General features: G+C 40.7%; 2 protein-coding genes across 3 annotated transcripts in view; one reads left to right on the plus strand and one right to left on the minus strand.

Moving 5' to 3' along the window:
• The window catches only part of eno1b (enolase 1b, (alpha)), a 185,590-nt gene extending 176,551 nt beyond the window's left edge, over positions 1-9,039 (minus strand). Inside the window, exons 1-12 of one of the 2 annotated variants that reach the window (XR_013965620.1) lie at positions 8,947-9,039; positions 6,898-6,996; positions 6,596-6,691; positions 5,768-5,826; positions 5,201-5,270; positions 3,840-3,973; positions 3,523-3,745; positions 3,116-3,313; positions 2,624-2,825; positions 2,376-2,484; positions 1,978-2,036; positions 1,512-1,700 (exon numbers count right to left, since the gene is read on the minus strand). Coding sequence is in view for 1 of the 2 variants with exons in the window: in XM_080787245.1 (XP_080643371.1) it covers positions 1,631-1,700; positions 1,978-2,036; positions 2,376-2,484; positions 2,624-2,825; positions 3,116-3,313; positions 3,523-3,745; positions 3,840-3,973; positions 5,201-5,270; positions 5,768-5,826; positions 6,596-6,691; positions 6,898-6,982 (1,305 nt within the window). In the remaining variant the exon portion in view is untranslated. Of the gene's footprint in view, positions 1-1,383; positions 1,701-1,977; positions 2,037-2,375; positions 2,485-2,623; positions 2,826-3,115; positions 3,314-3,522; positions 3,746-3,839; positions 3,974-5,200; positions 5,271-5,767; positions 5,827-6,595; positions 6,692-6,897; positions 6,997-8,946 lie in introns of those variants that run through there. The other variant, XM_080787245.1, reaches the window with a different exon arrangement.
• Positions 9,040-11,755: 2,716 nt separating this feature from the next.
• On the plus strand, positions 11,756-12,577 carry LOC308333756 (potassium channel subfamily K member 3-like; the record flags this gene model as incomplete). Its single annotated transcript, XM_080790229.1, has 1 exon — positions 11,756-12,577. The coding sequence occupies one exon, from the start codon at positions 11,756-11,758 to the stop codon at positions 12,575-12,577; it is 822 nt and encodes a 273-aa protein (XP_080646355.1).
• Between the last annotated feature and the right edge of the window lie 2,344 nt (positions 12,578-14,921).

Here is a 14,921-nt window from a genome sequence, read left to right on the forward strand (position 1 = left end):
AATAATATGGATGAATCAGAATAATATAGAAAAGAGGAACAATTACAAACTCGGGAAATACTAGCCTGTACATTGAGTGCAGAGTCCATAAATATTTTGCAGGCCTACCTTTTACACTTTACAATGTTGCTATCTGATTGGTTACTTTATTAACAGTTTGCAAAAACGGCACAGCTAGCCTACACCTACACTGCAGTTCCATACAAAATGATGCTACCCAATAAAAGCCCTATATGGCTTGTTCCCATTAAGGTCTCTGATTGATGATTACTTTATTGACAGTTTGCAAATTAAGCACATGTATACAGACAGTTCCCTAAAACAAAAGGATGCTACCCAATAAAGCACTATACCATGGATTGTCTCCATTGGCATCATGTGTATACAATTGACCTAACTGGTGTTAATGATTGGTCATTATTTACAGGCTATTTCACTGGAGACATTTTTAAACTTTTTTACTGCCTCAAAAGTTTTCCTTTGCCACTCCTAGTGACACAATAAACCACAATCAAATTCTCATTAGATCTCTTCTCATATATAGACTACAGTAGTAGGTTATGTCCCAACTATATAGTATCTTCAATGAAAATAAAATTTCACAAATATTATTGGCTTGCCCATCTGACCATGTAGAATATCAATACAAATGTATTGCTGGTCAAGAGATCTTTACTGGCACCTGTAATATATTACTGAATATAAAATAATTGAAAATGTACCTCTTTCAGACATCAAAATGTCTTGATCTGACATCACATTTACAGTTTTATTACAATTTATAAAATACACATCCTAAATTATGTTCACAGACATCAACAATTCAGTAACTAAATGTTCCCTTCATTCTGTAGTTATTTAGACTACTGTTAAAGTCATTAAATCATCCCTGTGTGCAATCGAATTTTTGATACTGGGCAATACGTTGTGGCAGACCCGAGCAGTACTTATAGCACTGAGCTGATACTGGGCAATACGTTGTAGCAGTCCCGAGCAGTACTTATAGCACTGAGCCGATACTGGGCAATACGTTGTGGCAGTCCCGACTCCCGAGCAGTACTTATAGCACTGAGCCGATACTGGGCAATACGTTGTGGCAGTCCCGACTCCCGAGCAGTACTTATAGCACTGAGCTGGCTGTCATGGACGGTAAGATTCATTCAAATCAAAAGGGGAAAAATATCATGACAACATGATTGTCAAAGAAAGAGCCCTCTACTTAGCACACACACACACACACACACACACACACACACACACACACACACACAATCATATAAGTGCCATATACGCAAGCACATACAGACACAGAAGCATGCATGCCCTGGCCACACACACACACACACACACACACACACACACACACACACACACACACACACACACATTTGTTGCAAAGAAAATCTTTATTTACTGTGGTCTTAAGCCCAGCTTCTGTCATCACAATTAGTAAATATAGCTAGAAATGTATCCACATTGAAACACAATTAATAGGAACTAATAATAATAACAAACTAACTAATTTTCAGTAGCAGTTTTTTACTTTTTTTATTGGGAGTTAGTTTAGGATTAACTGTTAACATGCATTTGCACTGCAAATCTACCTGCTGGTATACACACAGTTAATAATTCACTCAATCAATGGGTTTCTGAAATTCTGGCCAGCAAAACGAGCCGCATCTCCAAGCTCCTCTTCAATTCTAAAAGATGAAAAATATTATTTATTTTAAGACATGTTGATTGTGAGTTCACAAGATAGCATGTACAGTAGTATACAGTACACTCACTACAGTGTGTACAGTATACTTGTACATGATATGGGGAAAATGAAGTCCTTGCTAGAATAGCAAATTAACATAAAAAATAACATTATTTTGACAGCTTGGTTTACACGGCAGACAAATGAATACATATTAACAATAATTCCTTGACATTGACAATCTGTTGAATCAGAAAGAAACTGATTTTTAAATTTACCTGAGAATCTGGTTGTACTTGGCCAAACGCTCAGAGCGACAGGGTGCACCAGTCTTGATCTATAGGGGGTCAAAGGTTAATATCTCTAAATATAATCAATATCATGTTAACATCTCTTCAAAACATAGGTAAGGTATACATTCATTAAAGCAAAGTGGTATTTCTATGTTTTCAGTCTTTTTGCAAATTACGGCATTATAATGCATTTCAAATTATCATGGCACAGCATCTTTGTAGACCTTAAAATATATAAAAGCACATCATTTCACTAATCCCTATATGAAAATGGATAATGCTTTCCAAATATTTATCACCTGACATAATTATCAATGTTGGCATTGTTGGCTTTTCTTAGAACACACACTCATAACAAATAAAAGGTGTTATATGAAACTCACCTGTCCAGTGCATAAGCCAACCACCAAATCAGCAATGAATGTATCCTCCGTTTCTCCAGACCGATGGCTGACCATCACCCCCCAGCCACTAGACTGAGCCATCTTACACCTGCATTACAAGATGGAGGATGACATTTACTAAAATAGCTTTGTCAAACTCTTAAGTAGCGCAGGATTTTTATATTGTATGAAACCTGTAATATTTTAACAATCTACATATAATTGGTTTCAATGAAGTGTTGACTTACGCTTGCAAGGACTCAGTGACGGAGCCAATCTGATTGACTTTCAGAAGGAGGCAGTTGCAGGCTTTCTCATCCACAGCCTTAGTGATGCGCGTGGGATTGGTCACTGTAAGGTCATCTCCAACAATCTGTATGTCTGTACTTCCTGTGTAGTTGGTCCAGGCTGCCCAGTCATCCTGGTCAAATGGGTCTTCGATGGACACCACTGTGGATGAGAAATGATGGTTCTAAAATACAGAATCTTCTCTTTGAATGACAGACAGGTTCAGGTTTTTGCACATTTATATTACATTAGAGCTTACATAGGACTACAATGAAAACGAGTCCCACTGTACCACGTGCAGTTTACATTTCTGACAAATAAAGTATTTAATCAATAAAATGTGTAAATGTTCAGCATTCAACACTTCATAAGGAAATATTCCAGACCCTGTTCCATCCTTTGCTTTGACATAAGATAAAAAGCTTTTTCAGCATCTATTACTATCAGGTTACCTGGATAATCCTTAATAAAGCTATTGTAGAGGTCAGCCAGCTCATCAGGTGAGATGTAGCGGCTTGGGTCATCAGGCGACTTGAAGTCCAGATCATATTTCCCATCCCGGTAAAACTCAGATGCTGCCACGTCCATTCCTATCACAATCTCATCTGTGTAACCTGCGTTGCTAATTGCCTCCTTTATCAGCTCCAGAGCTGCAGAGAAACACCAGAAAGAAGAGGCATGAAGAACAAAACTAATGCTGTAGTGTTTCCTCTACATATTCTTAGTTCTGAGCAGATTGTTGGTGTTTTTGCATGCACATTTATGGTAAAGGCACTGATTGTAAGCATTTTAGAGTAACTACACTAGACAGGTGGGATTGAACACTGGTAATCATAGCAGTGGTTCTATGTTACTGTACCTTCCTGATTCTCAAGGATGTTTGGGGCAAAGCCACCTTCATCGCCCACATTGGTGGCATCCTGGCCATACTTCTTCTTAATGACACTCTTGAGATTGTGGTAGACCTCAGCTCCCATGCGCATAGCTTCCTTAAAGGAACTAGCACCAACAGGCAGGATCATGAATTCCTGCATAGCAAGTTTGTTACCGGCATGAGATCCACCATTGATGACATTGAAGGCCTGTAAAGAGAACAAGAATTGTGAATGATGAATGCATGATGAATTGAGTTCATAAAATGTAAAAAATAGCTCGCCTGCTTAACAGAACACTCACCGGCACAGGCAAGATGACCTCTGGGTTGCCTGCAAGGTCAGCAATATGACGATAAAGGGGAACTTCTTTCTCTGCAGCTCCGGCTTTGCAAACAGCCAGTGACACACCCAAAATAGCATTTGCTCCCAATTGGGCTGTGTCATGAAAAATAAATGAAAAAGAAGCTGGTTGTGAACATATCCATACTAGCAAAACCCCATGCTTTAATTGGCATCACATTATTTGCTAAACAGTCTGTTTCACTTGTGAAGTGCCAGAACTATTAAAAGCAACAGGAAAGTTACACACCCGTCACCTATACATAATGCTATGTTCTGGAGCCACTTAAACCCAATTGAACCAGTTTCACCGCCTTTTCTCTCTACAATAAATCTCTTTACCAAAAAACACATTGTGAACTTGTAGATCTGCTATTTTTGATTAATGTTACCTGAAAACAACCAAAAATTTTGAGTATAAAAGAGGCTCATGCTTCTAGTTATGGCTTGTGGCCTTGTGCACGATATTTGCTCCGATTATGCTGTTTTTGGTGCACGCCGACAAAACTCCAGATCTGACGCAAGACCGGGCTTTGAGTTTGATCTCTGAGGTTTTGCTTGTTGTGTGTGAAAGGAGCTGCGAGAAGATCTAGCACCGATGAAAGTGCTCGCCGACGCCTTCCCGAGTGTTTCTGAATATCTAGCAGGTTTGATATTTGTCTCTCTGACCGACTGGACATCATACGGTATGAACTGGGTTGCGACCACGTCCAGAGAAGGCCTGCATTTCACAGCCAATGAGCGCACAGGACAGCTGTGCTCACTGCTCACAAACACTTTCTGTCGACTGTATCGATAGATGATCAAATGATAACCTTTATTCCTTGGGTAAATCTCTGTGTCGTATATATTGGTAGCTATATTAGCCCAATATTGCGGTTACGCATTTCACTTGAATAATGTTGATAAACCGCATCAAAATCAAAGCTGCAGCAGGGCAAACCTGTGTGTGTGTCACGTGTGTGTGTGTGTGTGTGTCAGAGAATTATTTAATGAAAATCAAGATTTAACATGGGTGTGCAGAGAGAGAGAGAGAGAGACGTCCTGTGTTGGTCTCGCGCTTGTATCACGGCATCCTGCACGTACGTGAGATGTCAAAATGAATTGGAATAAAAAACAAATGATGTACTCTTGCAGTGTGTGATGCCTACTAGTACTCGGCTATCAATCATTTAGTGTGAAAGCCACAAAGATATAATGACAGTCGATACAAATAAAAATAAAGCCTCCTGTAGTGTGAAATACATGACTCGCCGACCACTTTTAAACTCCTACAGTCTGTAGGGGCCATTAGGCCAGTTAGCAAAGTACGATAAAACTTACACTTGTTCTCTGTGCCATCCAGGTCCAGCATTATCTGGTCAATTTTCTCTTGCTCAATTACAGATACATCCTGATTATTTAAGGAAAATAGCATGGGAAATTGTTATTTGATCTTTATTTAAGTGTAGGAAAAAGCTTTCGCACACCTAGAAATCAGGCATATGCACAGGTGCGTAGGCCAGTGGACATCAATGAAAGGAATGAAAATACACCGCACACTGTGTATCTTCTGTTTTTTCTATAAGGCAACATTTCGGTCCCTCCGGACCTTGCCTGAAGAAGGTCTACTTTTTATGTATATGATGTATTGCCATGCTTTTTGTTCTTGCTTATTGTAAATCGCTCTGGATTATGAGCGTCTGCTAAATGCCTAAATTGGAAATTGTAATTGTAAATTGTAAGGTCCAGAGGGACGGAAATGTTGCCTTATTAAAAGAAAAAACTCTTGTACCGGGGAGATACACAGTGTGCAGGTGTATTTTAATTCCTTTCATTTAAATTAAGTGAAACTAATAAAAGTTATTATGCAATATTGATATCAGCCCAGCACAACATGCAGATTCTTACTTGGCCAACAAGAGCAGGTGCAATCTTTGAATTAATGTTTTCCACAGCCTGCGAGACCCCTGTGGCGAGGAGATTTAACATGTTAATGTTTTTTCAAACAAGATATACAGTGCAAAGTAGTAGTGCAAACCTCAACTACCGTACATACGTTTGTGGAACCATGCAACATTTGTTACAAAATTGTTTAAAAAAGAGACATGCAGATAATTGAGGTAACTAAAACAGCCCATCAAATAATAATTCATTTTAGAGCAGCATAAAATATGACATAAACAATCAACATTCAATCACACAGACTAAATTGTGCAACCCACATGCTAAATGGCAGAATTCATGAATCATATCAGATTTGTCAGAGAGCATTCACGAACATTCGAAAAAACTTAAATGTTATGATCAAAGACTGCCAGATTGAGAGTAGGTTAATAAGCAGAGTGATGAAAACTCACTAACTTACTTAAACCTTTTCACATCTGGAAAAAGAGATAGTGGGAGGTAATCCCGGATTAATGCTTAGTTGTTTGACAGTCTCCTGTGCTAAAAATAGCAGATCTACATGCTCACAACACGTCGTGACACGTGAGCTTGTAGATCTACTATTTTCAGTGTAGACACCATCAGCCGACTGAGTATAAATTAGGCATTATAGCAGGGAATAACAGTATAGTATATAAAGCACCTTGCCTAAAAACAAAACATTTGAAATTAAGGACGCAAATAATCATGGATGGACAAATAGAATTAATGAAGGACAACCAATTTTACACAGTCCATTTAAATCATTCATCATAATTCACCCAAGAGACAACAAAGCCCACATATACAAACCTTTTCCAAGGTAGCGTGACTTGTCATTATCCCTAAGCTCCAGGGCTTCATAGATTCCGGTGGATGCACCACTTGGTACAGCTGCCCTGAACAGACCTGCAAGATGTCGGCCACAGTGTAGAGAAACATAAAAATAAAAGATCATGCAACACTGGAGTACAGTATACTATTTCTGTGGCAATTAGCATGAAACCTATAGCTTGCAATGTGGGCAGGGGGAAAGGAAATTGCACAATACTATTGCAATTGCAAAGAATCCAATTTGATGCCAACACATTCTGTTGTAGGAAACTTAAATTAACCTTTTTCGGTGTAAAGATCAACTTCTACAGTGGGGTTTCCACGGGAATCGAAGATCTCTCTGGCATGGATCTTGATAATAGACATGGTGTTGCAGAATCCTGAGGAGAGAAAAGGCATTTGATTATTTTACCACTTTGAAACTCCCTCAAACCAGAAAACAAGATATAATCTATATTAACTCTGAATCCGATCACGTAGTTATCAAACCCACTATACCATTGGCTTTGGTGTAAATAATGGCAGGCCTACCTTGTTTACACTGCTTCCTCCTTATGGCTTACACACTTGAATGTCCTGACCTAGATGTAATGTAAGTTTAGCAGTGCTAACATGTTAGCTAACAGCCTAATTGGATTAAAGCTTCCTCATCTGATTAATCACATGACAATTGGGTTGTAACACTTACCAACTGTCAAAACGAGATTACATTTCCCATTGCAGGATGCTTCTGTCTATGCTACTCAATATTCAAATCTGAAGCCTCTGTATCCATGCAACCATATATTGTTTCATTTACTTTTCTGCCAATCGACTCAACTGCAGCCAGACGCTTCTCAATCGACTGCTCTCACATGATTCGCTTGATTGTGAACCACAATTTAAATCACAATTTAACTCAAGTTTCTTCTCTAAAACATTTAAGCACTTTCTGTATGACATACGAAGGTGAAAAATTCAAATGTATGTCTCAAAAGAAACTACAAGCTCAGTTAAGCATAATTTGACCACCATTAAAAGAGAAATTGGAAGAAGTGTACCCTTGTTTTTGACTATGACATGGTCAAAATAGGGACATCAGCGTTAAAGTGGTTAAAATTAAGAACCTTCACCTTCATATTATTAGGTATTTTCTTTGATCCCTGTTTGGGTGAAAATACAAATGTTCATATCCTTCAAAACCTGTCTCCAATTAAAAAATAACTTGCCTTTGAGAAGCTAACCTATGTGGTCAGAGCGAGGGAAATCCAGGTAAAAAACAAAATTTACTTTCAATCAATGTACATTTTTAAATAAAGTCCACTCAATGGATCTAGGATGGGTACTATAACAAGTGTGTGTTCTATTTAGGTGCTGTGCCGTCCTGCATACCAGCGCTGACATCTCCTGATGGGTATAACTGAATTAATACAGTTGTAATTAATTCATGCTTTTCCCCCCTTTTTAGCTGTGTAGTGTTTATCCACATTAAAGTCATCCATGAAAAAGGTCCACCAACAGTTTAAATGTTCAGTGTTTAGAATAGGCCTATATATAATACCTCAGATATATATTAGGCCATATTTAACTAGATAAATAAATGATGTCATACTAACTAGACTGTATCGTAATCCTCTTTTATTCTGTAGCACACTGTGAAATCTGAGATGTGTTCTGTCATTGCCATTTTGCTGAATCATGGCATAGATACAGTAGCCTGTACTCAATGACCCCAGGAATTATTGTCAAGAGGAACATGCTACATGCATCATTCACCGTTAACTATTTGTTAATTTAATAATATGGGATGGGATAGTATTCGGCTATTCGCATGCAGTTGCATGAAACCATTATTCCCAATAAATGGCAGTTGCAAGGAGTTGCATTGGTGTGACTGTGACATGTCCTTAAAACTGTTGGTTGCAAGGAGTTGCATTGGTTTGGGTCTTATGCTTACCTGGATAAAAATGAATAATGTTAATACTAACTCGGTTTGGGATTGATTGATACACTTTTAACTTAATTTCGAAAATATAGCATAATTTGACAATGGAGGCTATGTGACTGGCGTTATATAATGCCAGACTTGCCAGTATTGGTAAAAATGACCCAGGCCTTGCATGAACTTGTATGACCTTTATTTCAGACCCTGTCTCACCCCACCGAGGCGTCAGGTGAGCATTTACAGTTATTACGTTATTACTATTAGCTAGCAATGCATCCGGGTTCGCTTGTGAAATTAATGTCACATCTAGTCTAGAAGTTGAAAAGTTACGCACACATCCAACACTCAACGAAATAGCAAACACGCCGAGGAATCGGTACTTTACATAATTTAAAGAACCACTTACCAGATGTGCTGTACTGTTTACAAAGTGAGAGGAGCAACTGCGGCGATGTTCTTCTGAACTTGAAACACCGACCCACTGTCAATCCGAACACCGTAAAGCTCATTACTGGGAGGGATGGTCGCGCTGTGATTGGCTAATTGGTTGCTATGGATACAGGATAGGTGGCACCTCGATTGGCTTTTTTTGGTCTAAAATGTAAAAAACAAAACAAAAAACGTAATTTAACTAAGTAAGTAATGTAAAGTATAGATGTTGTGAACATGCATCGCATCGTACATAATTATCAGACTTCATTTTATCTTTCAACATCTTTTACACACCCATGCAGTTGCCTGACAACCAAATAGCCAATTACAGGGCGACCATCCCTCCTGGTTATGGGATATTGGGTGTGGCCTGTGGGCGCAATGAAGAAGGATTTCACTTGTCTTTTTCTCGTGACAGGACAGGAGTGGATCAAGTCGCGAGATTAGCTGCCAGAATCTCTTGAGCACTGGTTCTCAATGTGGGGTCCAGCTGTCATTGAGGGGAAAGAACTCTCTCTTGCTCGTGTGAAAAAACTGTACATTTTAGGATTTTACAGTATAGATTGGGGCCCCGCCAGAGATGAAAAAACATATCAACTGGCGACTCCTAATCATGCATATTAAACTGGGGGGCCGGGCTGTAAATGTAAAAAGTTGAGAATCAATACTCTATCTAGACTAGTCTAGACCAGAGGTCTTCAACAGGTTACTTCAAGGTGTCCGCCAAATCTTGTGATAAGAACTTTTTTTAATTTTATTTGTAGTATCCATATTCTATGGGGAACATTAGCCGAAAATAGCAGATCTATTGTGAGCTTGTAGATCGGCTATTTCCGGCAAAGAGGTTTGGTGTAGAGGGGAAAAAGAGCAGACCAAGTACAGAGTGAAAGGTCAAGTTTACTAAGTATTGGCGGTTTAATTGGCGGTTTTAAATGTCAGTGAAAATACACAGTGACATTACATGAATGAAAGACAGTCATGACAGTGCAGTCATGCAAACACGCCTATGAAGCTATCTATCTGTCCCTGCTTTATCTCTCTCTCAGCTAGGGGTCCTTGGCCTGAAAAATGTTGAAGTAGTAGGGGTTAGAGAAGGTAACACAATAATCTTATAACTAGAAATGTACTCTGTCGAAGTGCCAACTTGCGCCATACGCAAGTAGGCCATGTGGTGCTGTTATTGGCTGTTGATGATGACGTACTGTCTGTAACCAAATCTGTTTCAAACATTAATCCTATTGGGATTGAAGTAGGCCTAGAGATGTCATGAGGTGTGCTCACCACTGGCGATGCCAATGACATCACCACTGGCATCACAAGTAACTGTAATACTGGTCCCTCATTGCCTGTTAATAATGACGTTGTCAGAGATTCTGGTCCCTGATTGGGCTATGGTCTTAAACAAGAGAGGACACCAACATACACTGCCGATGAAAGTTGGAAATGCATTCCCCACCCAGTTATAATGTCTATGTCCCTTTTATGCCCATATATTGAGTCTACTCTATGCAGATATCAGAACACCATTGTGATGTCAGAACAGGCCAGCTCCATATATAGAGATCTAGGGGTGATCAGGTGTGATCGATTGGCTAATCTTTTATGCCCAAATATGGAGTGTTGTGATGTCAGAACAGGCGAGATTATGGAGTTCTGTGTCAGGCATGCCCAAATATGGAGTGTTGTGATGTCAGAACAGGCCAGCTCCATATACTGTATAATGGATCTTGGGTTAGGGGCCCTGTCCAGAGCCCGGGCAGAGGACTTTTGTGGCGGTTCTGGACAACCATGGGTCCGACCGACTCGACACCGGGCACTGCACTCCCTGTGGTGGTGTGCAATGCATGTGTCGAATTTGAGATCGGTGGGGCGAACGGTTCTTATGTGAATTATGTGCATTTACAGACGTACACGTACAGACGTACAGACAGATACATGGTGCATTTATAGTTAGATTACCTTTGATTGCGTATTGGTTTTCTTCTTTTTTGAGTGGCGCACACTGTCTCCAATGAACAGCGATCCTGTATGTCTGTTTGGAGTATAGGAGCTATTGACACCGGGGGTCACATTGGGGTCACAGAGAGCAGTCGTGCTGAAGTCAACAACTGTGCTTGCAACTGGCAACACAGTCACACACACACACACACACACACACACACACACACACACATGCACGCACGCACGCACACACACACACACACACACACACACACACACACACACACACACACACACACACACACACACACACACACACACACACACACAAAGTAACTATAACAATAAAAAGTATAGTTGCACCCCTCATTTTGCGTGGTGCTATTTAAAAAAAATCTAAATGTGTTTCATTCGCACGCACGCACGCACGCACGCGTATGTGTTTCTGTCTGTGTCTGCGGCTATCTTACTAACATGGTCAGTCAAATGAGTCATGACAGCACTTTATCCGTCTAGTGCAGTGTTTCTCAAAGTTGGGATCCTTGACAGCATTACAGGTGTTCACAGGGCCAAGCTTGAGCCAACTACAGTTTTGATGGACACACAGCCAATCACAATGCGAGGTCGGAAATATTTGTGACATCATTACCAATATAAAAGCTGCTGCTGGAGGAGATCAATAACACAGGTAATTTGTTTGACCACACTCATTCAGTGTTGCATCAAAGTGTGCCAAAGCATCTTCTAATCAATGTGCACTTTTCGATATTCAATCAAAGACGGTGCTGGCATAGTTTTTGATCCCAAAGGACAAGGATAAGTAATGTTAGAGCCTCTTCATCATGAAGAGGCAGAAGAACACTTGGACTCTTGTTCTCATTATCTGTATTTTAATATACCTTGGGGTCGGAGCTGCCATATTTAACACGTTGGAATCTGAACAGGAAATGGTTCAGAGGAGGGAGCGCGATGCGAGAAAGTATAAACTTATGCATGAATATAACTTGACCGAAGTGATCTTTGCCGAGCTGGAGCAGGTCATTTTGCAGCTGAGTCCACACAAAGATGGGGTACAATGGGGATTTGCCGGATCCTTATATTTTGCAATTACTGTGATAACGACAATAGGCTATGGACATGCAGCCCCCAGCACAGACTCAGGGAAAGTGTTCTGCATGTTCTATGCCCTTCTGGGGATCCCTCTGACTATCTTCATGTTTGAGAGCCTAGGAGAGAGGATCAGGACATTTGTCAAGTACCTTCTGTATCAAACCAAAAAGTTCCTGGGAATGCGCAGACCTGAGATCTCCGTAGCCAGCATGGTGTCTGTGGGCATTCTCTCCTGCACCAGCATATTGTGTTTGGGGGCCCTGGCATTCTCTAACTATGAGGGATGGAACTTCCTCCACGCCTTCTACTATTGCTTCATTACACTCACCACCATCGGATTCGGTGACTATGTTGCCCTGCAGAGGGACGATGCTCTTCAGAATGACCCGTATTATATGGCCTTCTGCTTCCTCTACATCTTTGTTGGACTGATGGTGATCTCAGCCTGCCTCAACGTGGTCGTGGTGCGCTTTCTCATCATGAACGCCAAGGATGAGAGCATGGATACCAAGCACAAAGCATCAAGCAGTTACTTTATTCCCGAACAGGTCTAGGGGTAAGGGACGCAACACTATGCCGATTCAGTCAGGCAAAAGTGTGAAAGACTTATTGTGCGTGATGAATCTCTTTTTTAACCAGGCAAAGCAAGTTAAGAACAAATTCCAAAAAGGGAAAAGAGGGAGATGGGAAGGAAGTTAAAATAAATCAATAGGTACCTTAAAAAATGTCTTAGGTGCAAGCAATACAGGCTAGGGGAGAATTTTCGTTGGCAACCCACCTGCTCCCAGTTTGATCTCCACCACCACATCCCTCATGCATGTGGAAGATGCACAGTAGGTCTATAAGGAGCCATGGGGGGTGAACCAAAGCACTGTGCTGCATTTCCAATCTGCTCTTACTTCCTGTAATGCCAGAGCAGAGAGAAGATGCTGGGTTCCCTCCCCACCTCCCCACCGTGATGATTCCTTAGTTGTTCTCTGATGCTTCCCCCCGGCAGAGCAGCATGTCTCCACACCACATTGAGCCTAGGTCCGCAGGGTGTGTGTGTGTGTGTGTGTGTGTGTGTGTGTGTGTGTGTGTGTACAACCGGGGAACAGCCACATGCCAGCATGTGTGTGAGGCATAAAGGCATTATGTCTCTTCAAGAGACGGAACTCCGTCTAGCCTCGAAGTACAAATGCAATACGATATTTTGTTGCCCAGTGGACTGTAGGCTAAACAATCAGTAATTCACAGAGAAGAAACGTGAAACCAAAAATATATTTTCAGTGCTATAATCCCTAGATTAAAATAAAAATCACACCAGTATGAACTATGAAGTGAGGGGCACTCTTATCATCGTACATCATCATGATGTAACATGTCGATTTGCTCAGACACATGCTCCATTCATTCTCAATGGGAATTTAACAAAAATACCGATTTGCTCAGACACATATGGCGTAAATTCTCCATTCATTGTCCAGAGCCATAGAGTAAGACAGAGTTACGACAACTCTGTTCACTTCAAGGGGGCCAGTTCAATGGTGGCTCTTCTACATGGACTTCTATTGGCGAATAGTGACAAAGACCTGAACCTGAAGTTTATGGAATGCATTGGAGTCTATAGGCTTTACAGTGACAAACGAGTTACATGAACCACGTGACCGGGCTGTTTTCGGCACCCTCAATGTCGTAACTCCGTCTTACTTTATAGCTCTGTCATTGTCAATGGTAATTTAATGTTTGTGTATAGGACAAAAATACAGATTTGCTCAAACACATGTAAATTCCCCATTAATTGTCAATGGCATTTTATGTCTGTGTTACGACACACAGGGGCTGGTGCCCCTCAATAATAAAAACTAAAAACAAGACAGGGTCTAATAATGTCTGTACAAAATGTGGCCAGTCTGTAAATGGCATACAAATAGGTGCTTGAAAGTGCAAAAAGGATTATGAAGGACAAACACCCCTTCAGTATGGGTTGATTGCATAGATACTGTAAAGAAATATGGACAAAGCGTTCTCCGGTTCTGATATGGACTTAAAATGAAGCCCGTCAGTCCTTGAATTGTAAATCGCCATCTTTCTAGATCCGTTTTGGCCCAGCTGGCCATTGGCTGGCCCAGACAATGAGGCAGGACTTCCCCCCTTCTTCTTAGTTGGTTTTTATTTTGAGTCGAGTGGGTGGGGAATCCCGATCATAGACTGTAACGGTAGCCACGCCCCTCAGAACATACGCGACTTTATGGTCATTCTTTTAATAAATGGGACCATCATTTTCCAAAAATAATATTATGACATTAGAAATGAGACTTTAAACTAGTCCCCATAGCTCTATGGAGCTATGGGGTTTTTTGGGCCCAATGACAGCGCCACAACAGGCCATTATATGAACTTTCAGGAAATCCCGATTTCCTTAGTGGCTTCACAAAATATCTGTCTGACTGCCCCCCTGGGTTGATTGTGACGCTTGAGGTGTCAGAGGGTTCAAGACTCTGAGAATTTTCCCTGTGGCTGTCAGAGCCCTGAATGAAGACACAGAGTAGATGCTAAAAATTGTATCTGCGCAATGTACAGAATACCGGCACATCAGGGTGCCCAGTGGACACATGCGTAAATCGATGTTGTCGTCAACGGTTTCTTCTTTTTTAAGGGGCGCTAGCCCTTTTCTTTAAACAGCTTTTGTCCCCACACGTCTCAAGATTTGCCATTGACAATGAAAGGGGAATTGCGGTCAAATGTCTGCTAAATCTTGTCCCTACCCGTCTCAATATTTGCCATTGACAATGAAATTACGTCAGAAATCCGCTAAATCAATTAAACACCACACATTAAAAGCCATTGAAGGGAAAATGTATGTCATAATATGTAAATGAGCAAATCAGCCAACCAATCACAGGCAACAGACATTCT

This window comes from Protomyctophum bolini (genome assembly GCF_963924005.1).
Source record: "Protomyctophum bolini genome assembly, chromosome: 2".
In the NCBI taxonomy this organism is placed as follows: Eukaryota; Metazoa; Chordata; class Actinopteri; order Myctophiformes; family Myctophidae; genus Protomyctophum; species Protomyctophum bolini.